Genomic DNA, 27,170 nt, shown 5'->3' with positions numbered 1-27,170 from the left:
GCAGGTGGGCGGGGCGTCCCGTGAAGTCACGCGGAGGGGCGGGCGCGCTTGCGCCGCCGCCTGCCGGCTCCGCCGCGGCTGGGGCCGGAAGTGACGCGCGGGAACGAGAGCGGAAGCGGCGGCGCAGGCTCGGGCGGGTCCCCGGTGCGCTCAGCGGGCTCGGCTCCCTCTGGCCTCGGTGCCCTGAGAGCCCCTCCCCTCCCCGGCACCGACATGATCCTGCTCGAGGTCAACAACCGCATCATCGAGGAGACCCTCACGCTCAAGTTCGAGGGCGCGGCCGCCGGGTAGGGACGGGGCCGGGGCCGGGGGCGGGGGCCGGGGCGGGGGCGGCGGGGCCGGGCCGGGACCGCGGAGTGAGGGAGGGGCGGGGGGCGCCGGCTGGTGGGGGCAAGGCTGTGCCGGAGGCCTGGGCGGGTGGGTCGGGACCGGGCAGAGAGGAGGGCCTGGGTGACGGGGAGGGTGGTGCCGGTGTAGGGTGGGGGCCGGGGGGATGAGAGGGCTGAGCGGGGCGGGGCGGGGGGGGCACCGAGGCGGGACGGGGGCCGGGGAAGGGAGGGGGCTGAGCTGGGGGAGTTGGTACGGGATGGGGGACGATGGGGCTGGGCTGGGACGGGGGGTGACAAGGCAGGGTGGGGGCCTGGAGGACGATGGGGGGTGGCACTGAGGGAGGATGGGGGCCTGGGGAGCGAGGAGGGTAGAGCTGGGCCAGGACGGGGGCCGGGGGGTGAGAGGGCTGGGAGGGGGTGACCGAGCTTGGAGCGGTGGAGTTGGTCGGAGCTTGGGCAGAGCGAAGGCCTGGGGGGTTGAGGGAGCAAAGTCGGACAGAATTGGAGGGGAGAGCAGGGCTTGCGGGAGGGGGTTGGTGCTCAGGCAGTGTGGAGGCCTGGGGCAGGAGAAGGGAGCTGGGGAGGCTATTGGAGACTGCGGTGTTGAGGGAGCAGAGCTGGAGAAGAGGGCCCGAGCAAGGAGGGAGTTGGGGGGAAGGCAAATTTGCAGGGATGTTTGCTTTGGGTAAAGCAGCCTTCATCAGAAGGGGCCCAGCGTGGTGCCAGCGCTGGTACAGAATGTGGGGGGGGAGCCGAGGAACAGGAAGCCTGTGTGTGGAGCCGTGGCCTCAGCCTTCTGCTTTGGCGGTGGGGAGGAGATTCCAGCCTGCCCCCCTTTGCTTTCCTGAGCAGGAGGGATGCAGGGAGCAGGAGGGATGCAGGCCCGCGGCTCTGTCACGGCCGCTGGTGCCAGCCTGGTGGGTGTCCTGGCCTCGAGGGGTGGGTTGGGGGGGCTGGTTTGCACCTGCATCTCTGGCTGGGACAGTTCAGTCCCTGGGGAGCCAGCGATTATTTTGCTGCAAGTGTTGCACCAGGGCTGTAAAGGTGCTTGTCTCGAGAGCGAGTCTCTTCGTATAAATGTCCTTATCTGCAGCCGAGCTACCCATGGGCTCGCTGTGCTGTCTGCTGGCCCGAGTAACACCGGGCACCTTTGTACAGAGACAAAGCCTCGAGAAGCAAAGCGCAGTGGTGTTATCTCTGGGGTGGAGCCTGCCCTGGCGCCTGGAAGAGCTCAGCCCAGGCTGCTCCAGGAAGGGACACCCCAGGCAGGTGCCTCTTTCTGTGTCACCTTTGCCTCCAGCGGCTTTCGAAGCTTTCAGCCTTTCGTGTGCAGAGCCTTTGACAGAGGCTTTCCCTTCTCAGTTGACTTCTGGCTCAGTTTTGGGTTTTTGTTGTTGATGGTGGTTTTGGGGTTTTTCTTTTGTAAAATAACCTCACAGGCTGCACTGCCTTGCGGGATAGCCAAGCTGCTCACAAGCTTTTTATTCTTCTCGAGCCTGATCATTTAACACAACAAGTTTCCCCAAAGCACAGGCACCGTACTGGGAAGAGAGCGCTCCCGGGTGACCACTATGGTGTTGCAGCTGCATCCATTAGAAAATGTTACATGTATGGAGGTTAATAGCGTGCGTCAAAAACGCTCATTCATCACAAGTCCATGCTGAGGCACTCTTCCTGCTGGAGTGAAAATGCACATGCGTCCCTGTGTTGGTGTAAATGTGGAGGTGGCAGTCTGCGGGTTTAAATGCACCTTGAAACACTGACTCTGTGCGACCAGAGCTGGGGTTGCTCGCTCTGCCCCGGCCTGCAGGCCCCCGAAGTTTCCATTTTGCTGTACAGCAAAGCCTTCTCGCTTCTGCGTCGGCACGCTTGCCTGGCGTACTGATTGTTCCTGGATCGATTCTTAGTGCGGCTGATGGTGCTCTGCTTCTGCCTCTTACTCATCTACAGCATGTTCTTTTCTTTAGATGTCATTTCTAGATAAGTTTTGTGCCTTGAGTGTGTTGCTGGAGGAGAGGAAGTTATTTACTTCTGCGTTTTCTTCTGTGCTTGTGCTGGAGCCCTCCTGTCCAGGCAGGCACAGGGTGGAGACAGAGAGATGTGCAGGGAAGTCTTTTTTCCTCTTGATTTTGAGTCTTTTAGGGAATGGGTGTTATGCAATGTTTATTCATGTGTAATTTCTTTTCCCTCTGGCCACAGTTCTGGGGTCATTCCCGTGGCACTGAGCCTGGAGGCAGGAGGGGATTTGCTGTATTTCACTATATTGGTGATGGTTTTCCCAAGGCGTGTCCTGGGCACAGACACAGGACAGTCAGGGCAAGTGACTGGGGGATTCAGTGACTGGGAGGAGTGAGTCTGGACACTCAGACAGAGTTGGTTATGAGTTATTTGCCCTAAACCAGGAGTGGGGCAGATGCAACGCACAGATTTGTCCGTAGTGGTTGTCTCAGAGCCAGGTGTGCCTGGTGGCTTCAGCACCAGCCTGGGAGTCGGGCAGGGCAGGGTTTGTTTCCAAATCCTTTGCCAGAGACTTGTTCTGTGATCTGGGCTGTGTCGCTCCCCTCTGCCTCCCGTGGCCACACTGTGGCCATGATTCAACGGGCTCCCTGCAGAGCTTTCCTGGACCCTCAGGTGAGAGACGACTAGGTCACATTTAGAAGTTGGGGCTAGTAACTGCTCCTAACATTATTGTCATATAATATATGTTGAAATCTGCTCTGCATAAAGGTCCGTCAACTGTCTCTGGAGTTCCCAGCATGGAAGGTGCCTTGGCAGGCTGCAGGCAGAGATGAGCGCTTGAGGCAGGGCCTAACCCATGTCTAAGAGTCCTCCCTTGACAAGGTCCTTGGGGCTTGGCAGCATCCACCCATCAGTAGGGCAATTCCAAATTTAGTTTGTCTTTGTGCGCAAAACCCATGGAAATCTCACCTCCTTGGGCAGCCACCGTTGAACATTGATATTTAGATCAAGGTGGTGACAGGTAATGGACTTCAATGCATCTGATTTTTTTTTTTTTCTTTATTTAATATTGTAATTTCTTGTTTTAAATCCATTTCCTTAAACCAACCACATTTTTAAATAAAGGCCTAAAGCTACCAGAATCTGTTGAAATAACTTGAGTTAGGAATTTGCTGGTGAAACTTTCAAGAGTCGAACTGCTGCAGTGGGGGAATACCTGGTTAGTATGAAATGAGGCAACTTGTGAGCTTTTGCAGGTGTCGAGAGAATAAACTGTTCTGTAAGCTTTTGACTAATTCATTTTGACTTGAGAAGTTGCCTAGAAGCTGGAGTCACACTCGGGTTTTCCCATTTCTGATAGAAAGGTGATGTGAGGGGATGAGCTCTACCAGTTGCAAAATTTTGTTTCTCATCATTGCTTCCCTTTGCTAACCACGCAGACAGAAAAAAAAAAAAAAAACAACAACAAACAATTTAAGTGTAAAACATCTTGATGACAGTCTTCTGTGTCTGGTGAATACTCGTTCTGTTTAACACACGGGGAGGAACTGCCTCCCAAAACAGATTTGCCGTCCAGTTTTGCCCTGCTCTAATTTAACTGACCCCAGTGAAAGTGTGGCACAGGGCTTCGTTCACAGGGTTTGGTTTCCCAGCCATACATAGCTTCCCCTAAATCTCTGGTAAATTAATCATCTATCTCAAAATGTTACTTAGTATTTACCCACTGTGCGAAAGAAAACAAATTTGCATAGCTGGAAAACAGCATGCCTTTTCCCTTGGTTGGGGGTGGAGGGAAGAGAATCTCAAATTAAATCTTTGGTTTCTTTACAGCCTTTAGTAGGTACAAATCTGCAGGGCTTCAAGACTATTAGCAACATAAGAGAGCAGCCGAAGCTTGAACTTCCCTGGTGTAGAGCGGTTCCTGCGAGCTGGTTGGAGAGCTGGGCTGAAGCTGCGCCCGTGTGCTTTATGGTATTTCCCATTTGCGGTCGCTTTGGTGCTTGTCGGCTGTAGAGCTGAGCCCTTCAGACAGGGAGGCTGAGCGCTGGGTGAAACCAGGTAGCGTCAACGTTGTGTTCCTGATGTGACATGTGAAGTGAGTTCATTGTGGGGAGACTGAGGAGTGTCTGGAGGCTGTCAGACATGCTGGGAGGGTAGAGGAGCTTCAGGTCGTGCCGGGCACCGCTGAGAAACTCCCTGCGGGAGTGGCGGTGGCGATCCATGGCTCCAGCGCTTCAGGGGAGTTCAGCAGTCCCACTGAAAACAGAGGTTGCTCCTCTGCCACCCCCTCCTTCTTGCTGACACAGACATTTCTATGGCTTCAGGGGAAACAGGATTGGGGAAGTGACCTAGGTTAAAATTAAACAGGCAAAACTGGGTATTTTTAGCCCAGATGAGTTTCCTCATCCCATTCATTGTGCGAAGGCTGCTCGCCATGATGCAGTGGAAGAGCAGGGATCAGATCTCCTTCCTTCAGCCCCGGCACAACCTCACCTGCTGAAACTCAAGCCGCCTGACTCTGAGGAGCGCTCGGGCAATGACGCTGGCAGGAAGCAGTACCCTTGGGTTCAGCGTGGCATGGGTGGTGCTAGTGGTAAACCCTGGCTGTCCGCGTTGACTGAGCGTGCTGTAGGTGTTTGAGCATAGCTCCTGGGCTGCCACGGCACATCTGGCTTCAGCCACCAGAGAGGGTGACTTTGCATTCACAGTGGATCGTGAACCACCTCTGTCTGGAGCTAGGCAGTGCTCTGCTTTCGAGCAATAGTGTAGGCAACAGGAGGGAAGAGTAGCCCAGATCTGTAAAGTGTTAGGCTTTCGCAAGTTGTTCTGTCATTGCTCCAGCCTCAGTTTTCATCTCAGGTTCCCGAGAGGGGCCTGCTCTGTTATTATCCTCTGAGATAGTTTCTCGCTACAGCCACCAGTGCTTGACGCCACAGAAAAGTGGGTATTGGTTGCTTTACTGAAGAGCCGTAGTGAATGGTGTGTGCAAAATGAGGCTTTTCCCCGGAGACTTGCCACAGCGTTGGATCACTCTGGCGGGGAACCGCGGGCTGCCTGCCCGCAGCTGGAACAGAGACGCGCGGGGCAAAGACCTGGCTGGAAGCGGACCTGCCCATACCTGCGTGCTGCAGGACCGGCCTGTGCTTTGTCTGCTGGGAATCCCAACGCCTTGTTACCGGCCAGCCTCCAGGCTGCTGGGCCTGCTGCGAGGGAGAAGCTCAGGCACAGAGGGATCACCTAACCGAGAGGGGAGAGCCGGCATGCGTGAGAGCTGCCGTACGCCGCTCGACATCGCCCTGATGGAGCACTCCTGCTCGAGTTCGTGGTGGGTGTGCTGCCAGAGCTACGGGAACTCTTTGCTTTCATACACTCCCGCAGCTTACGCAGAGTAGCTTTTGTTAGCTGAGTGGGGCCCAGGAGTAGAGGAACTGTTCAGATAATTTTAGACATTGCTCATAATTTTTTTATTGGGGTGACCTTTCTGTAGCAAGAGCCTGCAGTCTGTCACTGAATCTGGCTTACTCTCTCCAAACTGTGTGTCGACTCCAGTGATCTGAAAGCTCTGCTCAGAGCTTTAAGCTTTGAAATACCCCCTTTTTTTTTTTTTTTTTCCCTTCTCCTCTGGGGCAAGATATTAGAATATCTGCATGCCTGCAGCTTTTAAAATAATTGCCATCCTCCTTTATGGGTACAGGCCTTAATTGTGATGTGGGAGATGCTTCAATACGGTTGTCGGCCAAGTTTGCATTTAGGTCTGTTTAATACAGTAGATGAGGGCTCTGTATAATTACAGTCTTCGTTTTTCTGTTCTTAGATTTGTTGTAACATATGGCTAAGAGCCTTCATGGCCTGAGAATGAAGCAGGGAAGTTTGGAAGTTGTCCGAGTCAAAATTGAGGAAATGCTGTCGAAAAAAAAGATTTGCTGTTGCTCTTAAGTGCTCGCTGGCATCTCTCCACGGGTGCTGTGGCTCTTCGTGGATGTTCTGCCGGGGTGAAAAATCTGATTTGGAGCTGGCTCTGTATTAGCTAGACGGAGCATAGGAGCCATTTGGAGATGAATAGAAGGAATGTGGGCAAGAAGATGTAAAACCTGTCAGGGCCTTTTATTGTTAGAAGCAGAGGGCAGATGGGATTTGGTGTGGATTTGACTTCAAACCTGATAAGTGTTATCAGAAAATGGACCGCTGCCTGGAACAGCTGCCATTTTAGCGTCTGAGTTCAGGCAGGGTTTTGCAGAAAGGTCTGGACTTGGTGTTTAGTGCAGAGAGGAGCCGTTTCAGTTATTCCAGGTATGAGCTGGTTATACTGTCCATTTGGGGCAGAGGGTAGCAAACAGGGAAGGTCACTGGGGGAGGCTATGGTTCAGGTAGCGTTGGTGGTAAGGAGCTTGCAGGGGTCCCAGCAGCTGTCTGCCTCGGGAGCAGATGGACTGTACTGTCTGAAATCCTCCGAGCATAGCCAGGCTTAGTCTGGTTCTCGGAGACTTGAATCAGGGGTGGAAGTGAACCCCAAACGAGCTCCTGGCCACCCAGAGCACTGCTTCGAAGCAAAATGCGAAAAGGATTTACAGTCACTCTGCGCTGAGCTGCTACGCTGCCGATTCTTGCCATGGATGTGGATGGGTCTCATCATGGAGGCAGGAGACACTGGAGCACGCTAGCCTGGGCAGAGCTCTTCGGGGGTCACACCAGTAACCTGATGGTAACCAGTACCCACCCCGCAGCAGCACAGCCCCAGTCCCAGGCCTGCTGTGCATCCCCTGCGCGAAGCCTTCGCCCGCACGAGAGCGGGGCGGGCCAGGAGCGCCTAAACGCGGAGGATGCGCTGTGCCTCTGCAGGGTGTTCAGCACATCCCCGCTGCTATTTCTGTTAGCGGAGGATGGGGCTGGCGGAAGGTCGAGGGGAAGTGATCGCGTGCGTGCGACCTGCAGCACTGTCGCTCATCCAAAAGCCACAGGAGGCTGGAGGTGAAAGCTCCTCTCTGTTCTGCCTGGGAACTTCTTGATGGGGGAACAACAATTTGGGTATCAAAAGGGGTGATTTTTCTGTTTTAGAAACGTTTTAAGTAGCCAGGATAGTTTTGATGAGATGAGCCAGAGAAATAAATAGAAGCACTTTAAACTTTGGGGTTGTAAGGCTGCTGAACTGTGAAGGGATAAGAGAGCTCGCTTCACTCCCAGCCACGCTTCTGATACCCTTCCCTGTCCTCCCCTGGGCCGGGCCAGGCCTGGGTTACTTAGGTGTGTGCCAGGCGAGGCAGAAAAAACACCCTGCAGTAGATGACAGGGCCGGTGTGGCTGCGAGGAGCTCTGTATGCGGCTCACGTGAGCGCTCGCTTCACTGAGGCCGTGCCGGGAAGCGATTGAATATTCAGCACCCGAAGTTCTGCCCAGTCACCTGCTTTTCCCTTAAATATCTCCCCTCCTCTCCATCCCCAAGTACAAGGACCGAGCCACTTGGGAAATTAGCGTTAAAATAACTTCTCTAAGAAATCATGCTTGCGCGATGAAAGGTTTAAAAATGGGGCCGTGTTAGCCGTAAGCTTTTGTGTGCAGAACAAAGGCTCTCGCGCAGAGCCACTAACCGACTTTCGGTACGTGGTCTCGCACGGCTTCTTAAATAACGTGACGAGCAATCTTCCTGCCATCCCCTGGGGTACTGGGCGAGCGAGCAGGGAATCGTTGTCCTTCCTGGGCAAAACCACTCCAGTGCATTGGCCGTCAGTTGCTTCCCTGCATTGCTCGGAGGGAGGTGCTGTGTCCGGAGGCTCTGCTGGGAGCCAAGGCTCCGGGAAGCATCAGCTCCCTCTGCGTGGGGAACGGGGTTTGAACGGTGTAACTCTGAGAAGACGGAACAGAGGTTTACGGATGCGTCCTCTTTAATATTCCTAGCTCTCGTGTGCCTGACTGTGCTATCTTTAAAGCTTCCTACATAGGTTTCTTTTTTTATAAAAATTTATACTGCCATCCAAGCTGATTCCCAAGTCTGAGTGTGGTGCTCTAAAAGAAGAACACGTCTGCTTCCACTGACCGAGTGGGATCAGCGGGATTTTCTTTCATCTCTGCTCTGAGCAGTCCGCAGTGAGCAGAAGTGGCTTGGATGTGGCTTGGGGAATTGCTCTTTTTTCCAAGAGCCCGAGTTGAATATGCAGCCAGGGATGCCCTGTGAGCCTCCATCTCGGGCCCGGCTGGGAGGGGAAGATGAAAGCGAGAGAGGTCGCAGGTAGCTGGCACAGCTCTTAAACTAAAGGACCTGCCTTGGGTGCACTCGCACTGCTTCTTTCAAGTGTGTGGTTTTTATCTTCAGCAATGCAGCACAAAAGACAGAGGCTTTCCAGCCTCCCAACAAAAAGGGCTATTGCTTTTCACAGCTAATAACTCAAAAAGCAGCAACACCTCATCGTTTCCACTTAGGATCTCCAGCTGGGGGTTAATTCCTCCCTTTCCAATGGAGTAAAATGTTGTTGACCTGGTGCATGGTCTGTGTTCAGTGCCTTGGTCTCCCTGCATTGCCCATCTTGAGTTTTAGCACATCGTGGTCATTCCTGACTTCCAGGAATGAGGCTGTCTCCAGAAAAGCCGATGGAAGAACAGTACTTTCTGCTGGGGAAAAATAAATCATTAAAACCTTTCCAGAATATGGTGAGGGAAAGTCAATATGGAGTCATTGCTTCACCTACCTTTCTCGGTGTAGGTACCGAGGCATAGTCGGTACCCAGCAGCATACGCATGCGTGGACAGAGCACGTTTTGGCAAAAACATTGAAGTTGGTCTCTCGGCAGCAGTGTAGTTGAGGCTACAAGGCTGCCTCGACACACTGGCTTTGGTTTGGGGAGTTATTTCAGTACATCGGTTCAGATGGGCGTGAATGAACTGTTTGAGAGGCTAGATTTCTGTTAGCAGCAGCATTAGCCTGTACTCTGTTTAATCTCAGCTGCTTTTGAAAAATAAGCGGAGATATGCCATGAAACAGCAGCAGCAGACTGGCATTTTTATCCTGTTCTCATTTTCCACCCCTGCTCTCAGCAGTGGAGGTACCTTTGCATTGCTCCCTGTTGGAGAACGACCTATTAATACCAGTCCCCTCAGCGCTGCCAAAGCAGTTATGTAGTGCCGGTCCCAACAAAATCACTTTTCAGAAGCAGTTAGATCTTTCACGGGATCCTACTCTTCTACAGATCACGGACAAACTGGCAAATAGGGTTTGTTAACATGTTGTTAAATCTTCATACCCACAGCGTAAGAAGTGACGTGCCTTTGGCTCGTGAGGTGCTCTTGTTGCTGGTCAGGGATCCCAAAGACCACACTGGGCAGTGTTAGAGCAAACCCAGATCTACAGTTTTTCCTGCAGAGGTAGTTGGCATAGTGTTGGGGCATTTCGGAAGGGATGTGGTGGGGCAGGGTGAAAAGCACATCTGGAAAGTTTCCTCCTGTGGTTTGCTCCTAGCCCTGAACTTGGAGAAGGGGTCTTCTCTGCAAGTGAGTTGCCTCAACGCATTTGCAGAGCTGCTGCTGGTGGTGAAAGGGGCACCGTGTCAGGAAGGACTGCTCGGCCTCTAAGTCCCTTCCATGAACTGGTATCACAGGAACTTAAGAAAGAGCCTCTGTCCCCGAACCTGTGTCGTGGCTGTTCTGTACGGAGAATGCGTTTGTTAAAACAAATTCCTTAGTGATGAGTAGCTTTCTCAGACATTTCTAACTGGAAATCTGCGCTCTCAAAATCTGTTAATAAACTACAAATAATAACAATCTCCGCCAGCTTCAAGGCCTATTTTATATCACCTGGGGTAAAACTGATGCTTATAGGAATGGGGAGAAATTGAAGATTTCTTGTCAAAGGTTATCTGCTAGTTGAACAGCTGGAGTTAGAAGGGTTTTCAGGTAGAGCTGCTTGTAAGAAATAAGGCATTAGAAATTAATCCTCTTTCCTTCACAGCTTGGAGGCTGCTATTTGAGTTCTCATTTACCTCCTTTGTTTTCTTTGCTTTTTAGAAATAAACCAGAGGCAGTAGAAGTAACATTTGCAGGTAAGCTCTACATCTCTCATGACTTCTCTGAAAAAAGGGCTGGCTCAAAAAGCCTGCCCACAGTTACACCTGGCGTGCCCAAATTCATCCAGCACCACTGCAGGGGGAGGAGAGCCGTGCAGGGGCAGATGGTGCGGACACCCTGCAGTGTCCCCAGAGCTGGGGCTTTGTCAGCTGTCCCACTGTTTTCTCTGTCCGTCCGCCTTCCCCACAGCAGTGAGTTCAGTGGTGGCAGCGCTTTGTTTGGTGTGTGTATGTGTGTGTGCTACACAGCTCTCTTAACTCTCCTGTTCTCCAGTCCTGCCCTTGATGCTACTTGTTATTAGGTCTTTAGCACCATTTGGTTTGGGTTGTTAGAAAGCTGGCTCGGGGTGACAGGCAAGATGAATTCATCGCCTGAAGTTCGCTCTCCAGGATGAGAAGTGCCAAGGAAGTTCAAGTGTTCTTTCAGCAACTGATGGTTTTTTGCTTCTGTTATCAAGAATCTGTGTAAGCTGCAAAGCTCCATGGGGAAGTGGAGCTTGCTAGGTAGCTGGAGGGTTGCCTTTCCCTGCCTCCTGCCCTCCCTGACCGTTCTGCAGTGAAGTGGAAGCTGTCTCAGCAGGCAGCGGCTGAGCTGCTTTTGCTGGCAGAGATGTTTTCTCCTCTAGGCTGCAGCTCTGGCCCAGTGGGCATGTCAGTCACTTTCTGTGCTGGCCATCCAGAAGGCTCCCGTCTCTGTGTGTTTGTATCCTTGCACGTTGCGCACAAGCAGATTTGCCAGGGATGCTAAATGACACTAGACTAAAGCTTTCTATGATGGACAGGTGTCAAAACTGTTTCAGCCCTTTGAATGATAACAGATCTCCCTACATGACATTACCACTTTCCTTAATTACGGGTTTCTCTCTTGCTCTATGTGTGAGGGCTGGAGCAGGGGGAGCAGTGTCGCTTTATGTAGTTCCTAGAACATGTAGGGTAAACCTTCCTCAGAAATAAGAACTGGTTCCTGTTCTCTTACGTTTCTCTCACTTCATAGACTTTGATGGAGTCCTTTACCATATTTCAAACCCCAATGGAGACAAGACAAAAGTGATGGTCAGTATTTCTCTGAAATTCTACAAGGAACTCCAGGAACACGGTGCTGACGAGGTGAGTGAGCATCTCTGGGCCATGAGCTTGCAAATGCTATCTTAGCACGGGCAACGTCCTTGCGATGTTAGTGGATCTAATGTCTAACCCTTAGAGAAGCATCTGTGCTCCCATCTCATGCTAATCAAAGGAGCAGCCCTGCGCCAGCCAGCAGTCCCACTTTGCTGCAAGACAAGGGCGAAGTGTGTTTGCACTCTCTCATGCTTATATGACCTACATCCTGAAAGGCAAAAGGCACCACTAATTTTGAAAGTCCAAATGAATGTAAGGCCTGACCATATAGAAGTAGTTTCCCTGACTGATGTGCTGAGCCCACAAGTGAAGGAAGGCATCAAGACAAATCCGGAATCCCATCGCACCGCTCTTCTGACTCTAACCGCGCTTGAGAGCAAGTGATGGGTTCCTGCTGTGTGTGCAGGCCTCGATCTGCTCGCTGTCTGGTTCCCTTTTTGCCGCTGCTGTGTGAAGCGGCAGGTTCAGTTCCTGTTGAATGGGCCGGGGCTGCGGAGGGCCATTTATGGTAGAAAGAAGGAGCCTCTCTGAGCTGTGGTTGGGTGGCGAGGCAGGAAGTGTGACTCAGTTCCTGAGTCAGTTTTCAAATCTCCTCATGTTAGCAAATGGGGTTCGCCCAAAGCTTCTTCAGCAGGCTTTTGCCTCTGGATGTCTGTCCTTGGAGGAAAACAAGGAAACTGCTCCGTGAGTTTTTTGAGAATCTGGCAAGAAACAGGGGATCTGAACCCAAAGTGAATTCCTGCGAGTTGCTACAAGACCTACCAATGTCAGAATAAATATGACTGAGTGTCCTGCTTTCCTGGTTCCTATATGCAGAGCTTTCTAGGAGCAGCATTGCCTGCTACGGAACAGGGCAGCAGGAGCTGCCCCACTGAAGGTGCTGCTGCTGGCAACCAAGAGAGCCAAGCAGCCCAAATGGTGGAGCCCTCCCAGTATGTTCAGCAAGGATCAGCATGGGGCCTGATCCCAAGAGAACCGCTGTGGTGGGCGAGTGGCTGACACCGCCGTGCACCAGCAGCCGCTGCGGTGCCGGCTGGAGAGCGGTGTTCCTCTCTGACCCCGGCTGCTGTGCCAGGCCCATTGCTCCACAGGCCGTGCTGAGAGTGCAGGCAGCTGACAGGCAACTTCCCAAGCTGTGAGAGGAAGATGGGATCTCTGCAGGACTGCCTTGGGAGCGCTGACTAAATAGAATTTACGTTTTTAAATCACCATTTAGGAAACTGTTGCTTTCTGTGCTTCCCTGGAGATGATGGAGCTTGTTTCTGCTCCATCTTTGGTGAAACCCCACTGCAAGGAGCACAAAGTGATGTTCCTGCTAAGACAGGGCATCTCCCTGGGCCACCGCAGGCAGGCTGTCTGCTGAGAGGAGGTTTTGGCATGCAGAGAGCCCGTGCATCCTCTCTGTGTGGTAGTGGGTGTCATCCCAGGAGGGCCAGTTCTGCCACAGCATTGTTGTGTTCTTCTCTGTGAAATACCTCCTGTTCCCGGCCCCCTCATTGACACAGAGCTACGGCTCAGTTGAAAATTGCCATTGATGTAAAATTCAGCAGTGATTATGTTTGAAGAAAGGTTTTTGCTGTGCCGTAGGCGGCTCTGCTTCTGGGAGGCATCCAAGCTGCCTGGCGGTTTCCTCTCCATCCCCATCTGTCCCGTGCAATAGTCTGAGGCAGGACGAGCAGTCGCCTGGCTGCACTGTGCCTGACCCCTGCTCTGAACTTGCCTTCCCGCACGGAGAGGGACAGGGCGCGCTTTGCAGTGCCTTTGTACGCTTTGCATCTGCCTTCGAATGGGAGGGAGGGTTGTAGCCCTCAGATCTGTTGTGTCGAGCTCTGCTGATAGTTCTCCTTTGAAGGTACGAGGCGTATGGAAGGGGTTTTCTTCTCCACACAAGTTCAAGACTAGCAAGAACTTAGTTCCAGTTTTGAGTCCTGTCCTGCAGCATGTCCCCTGTCATTGGGGTTCAGGGAGCTTTGCCTAGAGTAAGAGCAGCCAATAATCCTAGAAGCTGATGACTTAATATTTGACCAAGTTCAGTTAGACTGGGGGAGGCAGATGCCGAATTTTATGTTTGTAAATGGAGACTGAACATGGCCTGGGCTGCGCAGAAGGAAACAACTCTGATAGCTTGTGCTCTCAATGTTTAATTTCTTTCCTAGGTATTGAAGAAAGTCTATGGAAACTACTTGGTAAATCCTGAATCAGGTAACCCTGCTATAACATTTACTGTGTGTGTCTATGTGAATGCAATTCCGAAATGACTTAAGTCACCTCAGAAATGCTCAAATGAAGGTTGCACTTCAAGAGCTTGATATCTGGGGCTCTCGGTACAATGAGTGGCAAATTAAAAGGTGGCTCAAGTACGTCAGGGCTGAAGTAGCTTGCAGCACAAGCTGTAATTCTTGAGGCAGCCCTCCTCCGGGAAGCCTCTGTTCCTCACGGCTGGGGTCTTTGTTCTTCTCAAAGACGCTTCGTGAGACACGGGAAAACCATGGTTACCTGTGACAGCATCTCTTCCTACTCACTGCAAAAACTTGGGAGCAGCTCAGCCAGCACGTGTGTCTGGGAGCTCAGCAAGGAGCCCCAGGAGCGTTGCCATGGCCACGCGCCGAGGTCAGGCATGGCTTCTGGTGATGCTTGGAGTGGGAAGCACTCACCTCTGGGGCTTCTGGGAGGGCTTGAGGCAAAGGTGGGACTGTAGATGTCTCTTTCTGGAAAATGTATCTGGCTGCATTAAGGCCCTGCATAGATTATTAAGGTTAGTGGCTGTCCCTCCCCAGGTTACAATGTCTCTTTGCTCTACGATCTGGAGAACCTTCCCGCAGACAAGGACGCTATCGTGCACCAAGCCGGCATGTTGAAGCGCAACTGCTTTGCTTCGGTCTTTGAGAAGTATTTCAAATTCCAGGAAGAGGGCAAAGAAGGAGAGAAAAGAGCAGTCATCCACTACAGGGATGATGAGACAATGTAAGTGTTCAAACCAAGCAGCACGGGAGTCGGATGCTGCCAGTACACTCTCTGCTCCTGCTCACAGCTGTAGGTTGTGGTGGGGAGTCACGAAATCCTACTGCTCCATGTTTTGGTAGGGTAATGAGGACCTGTCCTAGGCTGTCAGAAGTATCCAGTGAGGGTAACGCTCATCCCTCGGGCTGCAGGGATGTTACACAAGCGTCTCTGTTAGTGGCAGCGCTTGTGGCTGCATGCTGGAGAGGAACTGGCCGCTCCCAACAGAAATGTTTTGCTCCCTGTTGTAAATACTGTCTCAAGGGAGGGGAAATTTTCAGCAGCCAGGCCTGTGAATGGTTCTTGCATCTACTTGACGTTGTCACGCGGTTGCTTCCTCATCCAATTGTAGTTCTTAGCTCCTGTTCACAGCTGGGTTCTCCTCTCTCACCCACCTGCAGGTACGTTGAGGCAAAAAAGGACCGCGTCACGGTTGTGTTCAGCACGGTATTTAAGGATGACGATGACGTGGTGATCGGAAAGGTGTTTATGCAGGTATGGAAACTGAATTTCAGGAAAGGGAATCCTCGATTCAGATGCCTTCTTGCTTGAAGCAGCATCGCCAAACAAGATGTTAGGCTGAATTGAGTTCACAGGCAGTTTAATGCCTGTAAATGCTTTGGAGAGCGCCAGGGTGCATTGGGGTGGAAGAACCGTGTTAATAAGCATAGGCGGTGTATTTTCTAGTCCAGGCTCTTGCATTGGCATCGTAAAGATATCAATGGTCTTGCCTGTATGGACAATCAAACATATTATGTGTTACAGATGAGAAACGCCATGGTGAATACTTTAGTATCCACCCTGAGGCCCTGTAGTGCTCTAGGGATCGCCAGCCAGCTGAGGAGCTGAGCGTGGTGGGGAGGCTGTAGAGGGGGAGGAAGAGGTGAAGCGATGTTGTGCTGTGCCTGGGATGGTGCTGCGAGTTGTCTTCACCTCCAAGTTTGTTCTTGCTAATGTTCAAATGCTGCAGAGAGACTCAGCAGCTCAGTGGGGCTGCTTTCACATGCTGCAATGGGCTCTCGAGTTTGAGCTTTTCAAAGCTATGAATTTGCCTAGTTTGCAGGCTTGAATCAATCATCGTAATGCCAAGTACTTCTGGACTCAGCTACCCTTTGCAACTGCCATTTATCCAGGAAGCATTCAGAGGCCTGTAGTAAACACTTTGCCTATCTGTTAGCTACTGCGTGCAGCCTGTGGAAATTGAGACATTTGCTTACAGCTGGGAAATGCTCAGTGCATGCTGGTACGTGTGTTCATCTGTGTCGCTGGCCTGCCTAGCTCACCTTGTGTCTGCTGAAGCACCTGGGGAGTCTCCTGCCTGGGCACGGCTGTGGAGCAGGGCCCTGCAGGGTGTTTCAGGGCTAGAGGAGCTTTAGCCCCTCTGTTCAGGGGTGTCAGGCCGTGCTGCTGACAGGCTTGTGGACAGCATGTTACTGGCCCAGTTTGCTGGATACCAGTTTACCTGTGTTTGAGGGTCGTTAGAACAGGGTCTGTTGTGATGGGAGTCTTATCTCGCAGCTCTGCTCTCTGTGTTCTTTAGCTACAGGCAGGGCATCTGCTCTGGCTTTGAGCTTTTCCCCACCAGCATATTCCACAGCCTGGAATTCAGCTTTTAGAACAGGGAGGGAGGCGTGAGGTGAACAAAACAGGGTTTGTGAGGCTCCCGGGGAGATGGCAGGGCTTCAAGGCAGCGGCTGTCCCAGAGTCTCCATGTCCCAAGTTCTTGGTTTTTACAGCAGCAAACCCTGCTCCTTCCCAGCCACAAGAATTTCCACTCTGAGTCACGCTGGCTCCTTCCCTCCAGCTATTGCTCTTGCATAAGGCAGCCCAGTCGGGCATGGTGGCTGCTCATTTGGGCTCTCATGGAGAAAATCTGACCATTAACTAACCAGTGAAGCCATGTGGACCATTTCACCCTCTGGCATAAGCAGGCAGAAGTGCACGCTAAGCATTTCATTAAGGAAACCCCAGTGAACTACTCTGTTCTTTAAAAGGGGCACAGATGCTCCTACCCTCCCCAGGTGAGCTGTGCTCGGAAGGGAGGAGAGGCCACGGTGGCTGAGGATCTGTAGGTCGGGCTGGGGGTCAGTGAGGCAGAGGGGAGGCCATCCTGCCTTGGGGCAGGAGAATGGTGTCTGGGCTTTCCCCACCCCACATAGGGACAGTCCTGTAATTCCTGAGATGTGGAGCCAGTTCATTTCATGTGAGGTGGGGGTTGTGCTGCTGTCGGAGAGAGGCTCCCTGGCAGAAGGGATCTCCCTGGCTGGAGGTGTTGTTTCAAGTTGTAGAGAAGTGTTAGGAGGAGCAGGCTTTGCACACAAGCTTCAAACCCCATAGATGCCTCTTAATGCCTAGGCAAAGACTCCTTGTAGGAGATGCTTTCTCAAACGGCAGAGCCTTTACCCTACATGCGATAGAGACCTCACAGCCTTTTCTGAGAATTTCCTTTGCTCCGGGGTGATGGGTGCTGCCCGCTTTCGTTGGAAGCATCGATGGTGTTGAGTTTGCGGCTGGAGCTGTGCTGTCTCGTGTGCTTGCTGAGGCGGCGGCGTCCCTTCCACAAAGCGCCCGTGGCAGGAAGCGTGACGCCGAACGCCACCCCAGCGGAGGGGCTGCGCTAGGGCCACGCGTAAACCCGGGACAGCCGTGCGCTTTGGTCTGGTTTTGCTGAGGAAAAGGATTGTTTTCCAGAGGTTTGGCCTGATGGACTCAGGCCATTCAGGGCAAGCTGGGAAACCTGCTCAATTGCCCTGTGGGAGTGGGGAAACCCCATTTGCTTTCCCAGTGTGTTGCTGGAATGTCTTCCAGTGGGACTCACCTTCACTTTGTCTTGTTCAGGAGTTCAAGGAGGGTCGCCGGGCCAGTCACACAGCCCCACAGGTGCTCTTCAGCCACAGGGAGCCGCCCTTGGAGCTGAAAGACACAGATGCAGCCGTTGGCGACAATATTGGCTACATCACCTTTGGTAAGCAGGCAGCTCTGAGGCCTGGGGACGCTTGGGGAGGAGAGAGGTTCCTGCTGCTGCATGAGAAACAAAAAGGAATTCACCTTCCCTGAGTGTTCAAGTGGGTCACTGGGGGCCGAAGGGACTCTGGAGTTGCATTCTGCGTTGTCTGCCCCTTTCGGTGTGTCCCTTTGCTGCATCAGGTCACCTCAGCTCTGCTGTGGGCAAGAAGGTGTGGAAGTGGACAGTGAGCCATTTAGTGTCTGCCTACAAAATTAAGTTCAGCATTTGGGAGCAAGGGAAGGGTGGCTTTGCTGTGGTATTGTGGAAATGGGAGGTTTCTTGTGGGAGGTTTCATGTGAGTGTATTTGTAGCTTGTCCAGCTGCAGGCGCCTGTGCAGTGCTTGATCAGCAGAGGCAATCAGAGAGCAGGAGCAGGGCAATGAGTTCTGCTTCTCCAGCTCTGCCTCTTCGCTCTGGGCCAAACACTTCCATCTCTGATGAGCCACTTTCCCCTGCCTGCAGAGGCGCTGGCCAGCAGAGTCGTGGCTTCCTCCTGGGCAGCAATGCTGAGGGCTGAGCTGAGGAGTCCAAACCCTGCCCTGCTCAAAGGGAAAGGTCTCTTCCAGAGAAATTGGGGGTCACGGTTGGATGTGCCATTAGGGTCTCTCAGGCAGGTATTCCTGCAGTTCGGAGCCCAGAGGTGGAGCACAGACACTGCACGGAAAGGTGAAGTTAGCGCTGCCCTCCTCCCCTGCCGGGAATGGTGCCTTGAGGTTACGGCAGCGTCAGGTATGGGAGGGCTGTCTAATGGCAGGTCCAGGACGAGGAGCAGGACTTCATTCTTGTTGCCACGCAATTTCCTTGTTATCTGATCTGACAGTCCCAGGTGAGATCATCACCCAGACAAAAAGGTCTTTCAGCCCTTGGATCTGGGACGCTTAGCACAGCACCAGCCTGTGGAAAGAGCGGGCCACCGGGCCCCTGCAGTAATCTAGCGTGGCTCTGCCATGGGGCTGGCAATCTGCCAGGCAGGGATCCACAACTGATTTCAAGATCCAAGGGCAGACTGGATCTTGAAATCAGTTGAGCAGCCTGGCCGCCCTTGTCTGCCTCCCAGGTCTCTCCTCTGTTTGCCTCTCCCAAGCACCGGAGTAGCGTCATGCGGTTTCCTACAGTGCCGTCATCTCTGGGCACTTGGCCTTGCCTGCATCCCCCGGAGTGCACAGCTGTGTCCAGGCTGCTGCAGGAGACGTGGAAAGTGCTGCTAAGCCCTGTGTTTAAAATCACAAGTGCTGCTTAATCTTGGGATGTGTCACAGTAAAGGGCTCTTTGTAGAGAGTGAAGTAGGTGTTGGAGCAGCGCACCCTGAAGCCTCCAGCACTGTAGGAACCTGAAGCCCTTTGGTAGCCTCGGAAGGCACTAACGGTTTGTGTCGCCCTCTTCTTTCAGTGCTGTTCCCCCGTCACACCAATGCTGCTGCCAGAGACAACACCATAAACCTGATCCACACATTCCGGGACTACCTGCACTATCACATCAAGTGCTCGAAGGTACCGAGGGGTCAGGGCTGGGGGATACGGGGTAGCTTTGGCCTGTCTAACCTGGGTGCTGCAGGGGAGGAGCACGGGGCAGGGGTGCCCCCCTGAGAACTCACTAGGGTCTGGCATTGCCCTCCCCAGTCATGCAGGGGTGGCAAGTGACGCATCATCGCCTTCTCCCTGCTCTTTGGCGCAGGCAGGGCTTGTTTGCTTCCCATCATAGCAGCAAAGTAGGATTTTTCCTTTTTGGATCTGGTTTCCTTTCTTTCTGGGAACAGAAATGAGGGTTATTGTTCAGAGACCTGGCTTTGACCAGGGCTCAGGCAGCAATTTTCACTGTGCCGTGGCTGTGCAGAGCTAGGTGCTTTCCCAGCAAGGAGCAGAAAGATAGCTCCTACCCCATCTCCTGAAATCTCAGCTATGGAGACAGGATCCTGACCTGTCCCCATTTTGTCCCAATGAAACACAGGCCTATATTCACACGCGTATGAGAGCGAAAACATCGGATTTCCTCAAGGTGCTGAACCGTGCCCGTCCAGACGCAGAGAAGAAAGAAATGAAAACAATCACGTGAGTAGCAAAGCGGGGCCCGGCTCTCTGGGCTTCTCTGTCAGCCACGAGCTCGCTCTTTCTCAGTGTAGCATACTCCAGTCTGGTGAGGACTGGGATGCTGTGGGGGTGACCAGACCAGGGCCTGATGTGCTGGGACCCCATCTGAGAGAGAAAGGGGGTGTTTCGTAGTGAGATGTTTGCCTGGGTGCCTTGAAGCAAAACACTGGATCGGGGCACGTTGGCCCCTCAGGACCCCTGTGCTCCCTCCACCACACTCGCTTACTGCCTCTCGTGCCCTTTGCAGGAGCCGGGTCTGTGGCAGACCCTGTGCTGGCAGGTCCTTTGCGAAAGAAGGCTCGTACATGGCTCTACAAGCCCTGGTGTTTCCATTGTTGCCCCCACCTCGAGCCTGTGGAGGCATTCATGGGGCTTTTCCTGTGTTGTACTAAAGCTGCTTGACCAGGTTCCTGCTGCCTGGTGCATCTGCAGCTCTTCAGAGCCCCAGGCTGCCCTTGGCCAGCAGCACTCCCGGGCCACCATGCTGGCTGGCTGGCTCCCTCTTGTGAATAAAGCAGCCCAGAGTGAAGCAGGTGGAGGAGAGCAGTTGCATGAATGTGTTTCCCTCAGGTCCCAGAGCCCCTTGGTGTCCTTTTTCAGTGCGTCCTGGCATGTCCCCTTTGTGTTCCACTCCGGAGCAGCGGAGTTGTCCCCTCTGCCAAAGCCAACCCCTCCCCACAGCCCCGTGACGTGGTTCTGCAGCCACAAATGCCTGCAGGCTCTGAACCAGCCGTGCCTGCGTGGCTCGAAGAGCTCAGTGCAAGCATGGGCCCCACCAAAAGCCCCATAGCCACCCCGGGGCACCTCAGGAGAGCACCAGGGGCTCTGCTGACCTCTCTCTGCATCCTTTCAGGGGGAAGACGTTCACAACCCGTTAACGCCAGGGTCACTGGGGCTGCCGTGGAGGACGAAGGTTGGGGCACTTGCTACCCGATAATCGTAGCTTTTAATGTTGCACCTCTGTGGGCTCATAAGGAATTCAAGCAATCGGGGTCTGTTTGTACGACAGTTTGGGGAGTAATCTGCAGAAACGAGCTGTGCTTGCGAGGACTCGATCGTTCCAAGAAACAAAACCTTAATTCCAGTTTGATTGACTTAATTTCTTTTCTTTTTTAATTTTTTTTTTTTTCTTTTCAAGCTGTTTCGCTTTGCAATATGTTACCGGAAATAAGTTGCAGTATTTCTTATGAGAATAATGCAATATTAACTTGTTTTCTTCTGAGTATTTGAGTTCAAAACTCCTGTATCTGAAGAAATACTGTTGGGGTTCATTAATAAAGAAGATCTTTCTATCTTAAGGAGCTGTGGGGCTTTGGCTTCCCAGTGCATGTGGCCTTGCCCTGGAAGGGGTGTTTGGAGTCACAGGTGCAAGGGGAATTATTACCGTTAGCCTGGAGCAAATTACTTGTGGTGATCTCCGTCTTGGGGGTTGAAGTGGGGGTGCTGTGCCCAGGTCGAGGAGTGAGCAGCCTGTTGTGTTAGGGAACTCGTGGGCTGCACAGAGCAGGATTCTCCTACCCTCAGCTAGCAATCCGCACCCTTCCCTCCTACCCTGACCCCCTCCTTCCCCTTGACAGGGAGAGCTAAGACGGGGGTCTCCGCCTCCACCCAGACCAGCATGAAACTGTCTGCTGTTAATCCTCAGGCCAGGGTTGGATGCTGGGGAGATCCCTGAGGAGGGAGGGAGCACAGCTCCCCAGGTCCTCTTCCCCCCAACAAGCAGAGTGGATGGCATCCAGTTAAGTGAAATAATTTATATAATTAAAAGACATTTTCATACAAAACCCCAGGCTTGGCCCCCAGATGGTGAGGGCAAAGCAGGGCAGGCTGGAAAATTACAAAGCACGCACTGGAGAAGGGTGGTGAAACCCATCTCCCTCCTCCCTCTGTACACGAGCCACCTGGCAGAGCCAGGACACCGTCCCTCAGCACAGTTCCTAGCGATCGGGGCGCTGGACGCAGAACACTTTGGCTTGGTGGTCACCAGAGGTCGTCACCACAATGGAGGCGTCCCTGGGGGGAGACAGGGCTCAGAGATGGGGCTGTGGGCATCCCTCACCAACGCCCCTGGCCCAGCTCTGATCTGCCCCCCTCCCCCTTGAGACCCTCAAGTCTCAGCATGGACCTGGGTCTGCCCCCCACCTTGGGACCCCAGGGGCACCCAAAAGAGAGACAGCTCGTGATTTGAGGTCCCTCCACCCGTCAGGGAAGGGGTCTAGGGGTTCCCTGCTCACTTGTTGACGGCGAAGTCGAGGATTTCAGCTGAGTGCCCTCGGTACTCGCTAATCATCTTCCCCGAGCGGGCATCCCAGAGCCGCACGGCCCCGTCCAGGCTGCAGGTGTACACCACGGCCGAGCTCTCCTCCCACAACAACTGCACGATCCCTGACTGGGGCAGGGGGAGGCCACAGGGTGAGCACTGGGGACCCTCACCAAGTCTCAGCTCCCACCATGTGCCCCCCCCCAGTGTTGTCTGTCAGACCCACAGATAGGAGAGCCAGGGCCAAGCTATGGGGCACATCCTCTGTGCAGGGACTGCGGCTACCTTTGGGGAAGCCCAAGGGGCTGAGGGAGAAGCACAAACTGGGAACTGGTCCCAGGAAAGCCCCTGGGCTCCAAGGGAGGTCTCGGGTGGGCCCAAAGACACCCCCCTCTGCCCAGGGCCTAAGGACAGGGGGTAGGGCAGTACCTCGTGTTGGCACTTATGCCTCAAGCTCTGTGTGGAAAGGTCGTAGATAGCCAGCGTGCCATCCAGGTAGCCCACAGCAGCCAGCGGCATTCTGCAGAGAGAGTAACAGGCATTACGTGGGCATGGGATGGAAGCGCATGAAGGATCAAGGTTGAAGGCAACCCCTATGCTGAGGGCCACAGCGTTTTGAGAAGATGAGGGACAACCCGACAGCTGGAACCATGAAACACCCCAATCAGGAAACCCAACAGGACAGCAAGAGTCAGCAACCAGCCCAAGGTTCGCGAGGGAGAAGACAACGTCCTGGTAGGAAAGATCCCCAGCAACCGCGTCTGGAGGGTATTGCGGCCAGTGGTCCGTCAAGCTAGCCCAGAAACCCAAGGGGCTGGGGGGAGGACGGAGCAGCTGGTGTACCTTGTCCTCCGTGTCACACCCAAGTGACCCGGGATCTCCACAGCCAGCTGGGGAGGATGGAGGTGAGAAAAACGCAGCAGAACGAGCGCGAGGGATGGAAATGGATCTGTTTGTAACAACACCTGTAGGATCTGTCACTGAAGAGGGGCTGCCCCCGCACTCACACGTTACAGAAGCCCAGCGACTCCACCGAGTTGGACTCTGCCTCCTCGCCCTCGCCGGCAGGGGTCTTGGGGGCCATGCTCTCCATCTTGAACACGCACACCACCTGGGTGGAAGGCGGCCGACTAGTCCCCGAGGGGAGGGGAAGGGGACCCCCAGTCACACCGAGCCCCTTCCCTACCCGGGATCGAGCCTACGACCCCTGGACACCAAGGCCCGACCCCAAAACCCCAGCTCCTCAGAGCAGGCAAGGGGGGGAACTTCTTTCTCGGAGCCCAGCCGGACTACCCAGCTACTGGTCCCACCGGTCGCGGGGAGGAAGCCGTTGTGTTGGCCAAGGGCTCCTCCTGCTGGCTGCCGGTGGCCACCACAGCCTGCTCGGCAGCGGCAGAGCTCCGAACCACCCGGAGACACTGGCCTGGCCCAGGACAGGGGCCTGGGAGGCCGGTCCCCAGGGCTCCCGGCTCTGCCCCCGCCCACACGGACCCACCTTGCCCGTGGCTGAGTTGACCAGCTTGGCGTGACAGTCCACAGAGCCCGTCATGATCAAACTGCCGTCCTGGTTGCTGGCCACACATGTCAAGGGGTCCTGGTGGCCGTCCTGGCCTGGGGGGCAAGCAGGAGAGGCGTGAGCTCCACGTGTGCTCCCCGCGGAGACCCGGTGGGCCTCGAAACCCACCCTCCTGCAGCCTCCACCTTGCCTGGCTCTGCCAGCACCCCGGTGGCAAGGAGCAGCCACCTGTGGGGACAGGGAAACCCAGCGCCAGGCTCCCTCCAGCAGCCCCTGGCCTCGGTGGTGCCACCTCTCCGCCCAGAGGTCAGAGCCCGTTGGAAGAGGCCGTTCCCCAATTAGGGAGCACCCCAGGTGATTAACCTCTTCCCTACCTTTCAGGACATGCAACGAGGTTCCCTGCTTCAGGTCCCAGATGCGCATGGTCCCGTCCTCGTACCCCACCACCGCTCGCTTCCCTGTGTGAGACAGAGCCAGCGGATAGAGCCAGAGCTCCCCTCGTCCCTCCGCCTCCCGCTCAGCACAGACTGGCAGAAGCAGGAGGGCAGATGGTGGCAGCAGGATCTGTCATAGAGCTGATGCCATTCCCCACCCCAGATAGCCCCCGTGCCTCACCGTCAGGCAGGATCCTGCCACACGTGGCCGGGCACGCAGGGCCCTGGAAGGTTTTGCAGTCTCCGCTGGGGATCTTCCACATCCAGGAGTTGCCATCAGCCGTGCCCGCCAGAAGGACGTGGGCTTGAGGGTGCCACTCCATCCACTGGGCAGAGGGAGGGACAGGCAGTGTCGCGGGGGTGGTGCCCCCCCCGCCACCCAGCTGAGTCCTGGTTCCCGGCCCAGGAGCTCCCCACAGCACCAGCAGTCCCGCCACTCACCTCCAAGTCCCCCACCTCGAAGGACCACACTTCTTCCTTGGCATCCACCCGCCACACTTTGATAAGCCCAGACATGTCACCCGTGGCCACAAAGACGGAGTCGTGACTGAAGCCAGCACAGGTGACCGAGTCCTTGTGTCCTAGAGATGTCAGGAGACAGAGACTGCTCAGGCCAAGCTACAGAGGACGGTCAGGAGCCCGGCTCCAGCAGAGCACCGACTGGAGAAAAGCGTGGCTGGGCGAGGACACGGCCGCTCACTCGGACAGCCGCGAGCACCTCACCTGAGCATTCAAACAGGAGCTCCCCGTCGCTCACGCGCCACACAAAGGCCTTGTCATCCTCCCCGCCCGTCACTGCCAGCGTGTTGGTCTTGGGATCGAGGCTCACGCAGAAAACAGAAGCTTCACAGAAGCAAAGAGAGGGCTACATGGTTCGGACGCTGCTCACGCCCCACCCGACGTTCCCAGGGGATCCAAACCCCACGCAACGCCAGGTCTGGGCGGGATGTCAGCGAGCTGAACTGCCAACCCAAACCAGTGGGAATTTATTCTTCCCGTGGGGGAAGAGCGGCACAGGCTGTCTGCCGAGCTCAGGGTGAGCCACCACAGCGGTGAGGCTTGAAGGGCTCTTCTCTACCAGAGCGTAAGTCAGAAACGAGCAAAGCCCACAGCATCACAGCCGCGAGCAGCAACAGCCATCCCAGGACCGGCTGGGGGACGGCAGCCTGGCAAGGGCCTGCTGCACTCCCTCGCTCTGGTGAGAGCTGGGGTGGGCGTGGGTCCCGGGGGGGGACCCCAGCGGCCGCCGCCCGTGCCCACCGCTCACCCGAGTGGAGGGAGAACGTGACCTCGCTGTCGTCCTGCGCCTCCATGCCGTCCTCCACCCCCTCCTCGTCCTCCGTCTCCCAGGCCTCGGCGTCGGGCTCGTCCGCCCCATCGTCCTCGAAGTCCACGTCCTCCATCTCGTCGGCCAGGTCATCTGCGGAGGGCGAAGGTCAGGGTGCCGTTGCGGCCTGCCCGGCTCGGCCCTGCCAGGGCAGGCGGCTGCGGGCAGCGGGGGAGCCCGGGGCTCCCCGGGGGACGGGGCAGCGGCGGGGGACGCGCGATCCCGGTGCCACCGCGGCCGGGAGACCCGGAGCGCAGCGCGACGCGGGGAGAGGCCGCAGGCCCGGGCGTGGGGGGGGGGGGGAACGCGCCGGGACCCGCGGCCGGGCCGGAGCGGGCCCGGAGCCCCGGCGGGAGGCCGGAGCCCCCGCAGGCCCTGCGCGGCGCGGGGCGCCCCGTCTCACCCGGCCCGGGCGGGCCCAGCTCCACCACCTCGATGATCTCCTCGTCGCCGTGGAAGCCCAGCGCCCCCGGGCCCTCGGCGGGCTCCATGCCGGCCTGCCCGCGCACCCCACCCTGCCGCCGCTGCCGCCGCTTCCGCCGCTCGCCCCGCCCTGGCCAATCCCCGCCCGCCGCCTTCCGGCCTCAGCCAACCCCGACACGCGTCCTCATGCGGACCCCGCCCCTTCCGCCAGCAGGGTAGGTCAACCCCGCCCCGCGAGTTGCCTCTGGGAGTTGTAGTTTCTCGCGCGCCACCCGGGCAGCGCCGCCCCCGGCATCCCCCGCGCGGCGGACTGCAGCTCCCGGCATGCAGCGGGGCCGCCGCACACCGGCACGGCCCACCATGGCGGCGGCGCTCGGCGGACTGCGGGGTAACGGCGGGCGGGCGAAGGGGGCGGCCCCGGGGCGGGGGGACCGGGAGCGTCCCGCCACCACCCGCACCGCACGGCCCCCCCGGGACGCCCCCGGGCCCGGCCCGCAGGGCCTCGGCCCCGCCCGGCTGAGGAGGGGTCTTAGAGCCACGCCCCTGGCGCCCTCGGCCACGCCACGCCCGGCTGAAGCCGGGGCTTAGAGCCACGCCCCTGGCGCGCTTGGCCACGCCCCTCGGTCTTGGCCACGCCCCTCACGGCGCAGGCCCCGCCCTCGGGCTCCCCCTGCCGCCGGGGCAGGGGCAGGGGCAGGGTGCGGGCAGGACCCCAGGCAGCTGGGGCTGTGCCCCCGCCCGCTGCCCACGGCCGCCCCTCCCTAACGCCTCTCTCCCCGCAGGGCTGCTGGCGGCAGCAGGGCGGGCAGCGGGTCCCGCCGGGCCCTGGGGGCGGCCGCTCCCCCCGGGCACACGGCTACGGCTCCTCGGGCAGAGCTGCCGCCGGCCGGCGGGGCCACGGGCCGGCCCGGAGCCCGGCAGCGGGGGGCTCCCCGAGGGGGTGGAGTACATCCCCACGCGCAAGAAGGGCAAGAACCCCATGAAGCCGGTGGGGGTGGCCTGGTGAGTGGCTCGCGCAGCAGGAGGCTCCGCTGCTGTGGGGGCCCTGGGGGCCCCGAGCCGCCCCAGGGTGGCCCAGGGCCCTCGCTTCCCCGCCAGCTCCCTCCATCTCCCGCCCGCCGGCTGTCTCGCAGGGCCATCGGGTTGCCCTCCGGCATCATCCTCTTCCTCCTGGCCAAGCGAGAAGTGGACAAAAACCGTCTGGAGCAGCTCAAAATCCGCCGGAAGATGATGGAAGCCAACCAGGGCGAGTACGAGACGGAGCGATACAAGAGGGTGGCCAGGGGGGCATAGCCGGGCTGCCCCCCGCCCCCAGCCTGGCACCGTGGCACCCTGGAGGGACTGCGCGAGGGGCCGCCCGCCCCGTGGGACACGCGACGCTGGCGCCTGGCTCCCTGCCCAGCCCGTGGGGTGGTCGTGGGGCGGCACAGGGACAAATAAACCTCATCCCTGGTGAGCGGAACAGCTCGGTGTCACTGCGGTCGCTCCCTCGGGGCTCAGCCCGAGGCTCCCCCTGCCTCCGCGGGGGCGGAGGGGGACGGGCAGGGGAGGGAGGCCAGGCCTGGAGCGCCTCGACCTTGGTTTTACGCCCCAAAGCAGGGTTTGCGCTGCCCTGGGCCGCAGCCCCCACTGAGGCTGCCCACAGGTTTTTCGGGGGA

General features: G+C 56.3%; 3 protein-coding genes across 3 annotated transcripts; 2 read left to right on the top strand and 1 right to left on the bottom strand.

Moving 5' to 3' along the window:
• The first annotated feature begins 102 nt into the window (after positions 1 to 102).
• Positions 103 to 20,759, top strand: ARPC2 (actin related protein 2/3 complex subunit 2). Its single transcript, XM_082313126.1, has 10 exons — positions 103 to 287; positions 10,281 to 10,315; positions 11,334 to 11,446; positions 13,615 to 13,660; positions 14,236 to 14,422; positions 14,860 to 14,953; positions 17,297 to 17,423; positions 18,855 to 18,955; positions 19,413 to 19,513; positions 20,406 to 20,759. The coding sequence occupies exons 1-10, from the start codon at positions 214 to 216 to the stop codon at positions 20,428 to 20,430; spliced, it is 903 nt and encodes a 300-aa protein (XP_082169252.1). The 5' UTR covers positions 103 to 213; the 3' UTR covers positions 20,431 to 20,759.
• A 519-nt stretch (positions 20,760 to 21,278) lies between these two features.
• AAMP (angio associated migratory cell protein) lies at positions 21,279 to 25,654 on the bottom strand. The gene is made up of 11 exons (XM_082313125.1): positions 25,493 to 25,654; positions 25,030 to 25,182; positions 24,486 to 24,605; positions 24,204 to 24,343; positions 23,944 to 24,088; positions 23,703 to 23,786; positions 23,308 to 23,423; positions 22,820 to 22,923; positions 22,242 to 22,332; positions 21,787 to 21,941; positions 21,279 to 21,565 (listed from the first exon to the last, which is right to left on the bottom strand). The coding sequence occupies exons 1-11, from the start codon at positions 25,578 to 25,580 to the stop codon at positions 21,490 to 21,492; spliced, it is 1,272 nt and encodes a 423-aa protein (XP_082169251.1). The 5' UTR covers positions 25,581 to 25,654; the 3' UTR covers positions 21,279 to 21,489.
• Positions 25,655 to 25,854: 200 nt separating this feature from the next.
• Positions 25,855 to 26,959, top strand: LOC309591686 (uncharacterized protein). Its single transcript, XM_082314397.1, has 3 exons — positions 25,855 to 25,900; positions 26,295 to 26,514; positions 26,646 to 26,959. The coding sequence occupies exons 1-3, from the start codon at positions 25,873 to 25,875 to the stop codon at positions 26,803 to 26,805; spliced, it is 408 nt and encodes a 135-aa protein (XP_082170523.1). The 5' UTR covers positions 25,855 to 25,872; the 3' UTR covers positions 26,806 to 26,959.
• The last annotated feature ends 211 nt before the right edge of the window (positions 26,960 to 27,170 follow it).

The sequence above is a fragment of the Platalea leucorodia genome, assembly GCF_965183815.1.
Source record: "Platalea leucorodia genome assembly, chromosome: 5".
Classification (NCBI taxonomy): Eukaryota; Metazoa; Chordata; class Aves; order Pelecaniformes; family Threskiornithidae; genus Platalea; species Platalea leucorodia.
This window is presented reverse-complemented; position numbering and strand designations above follow the sequence as displayed.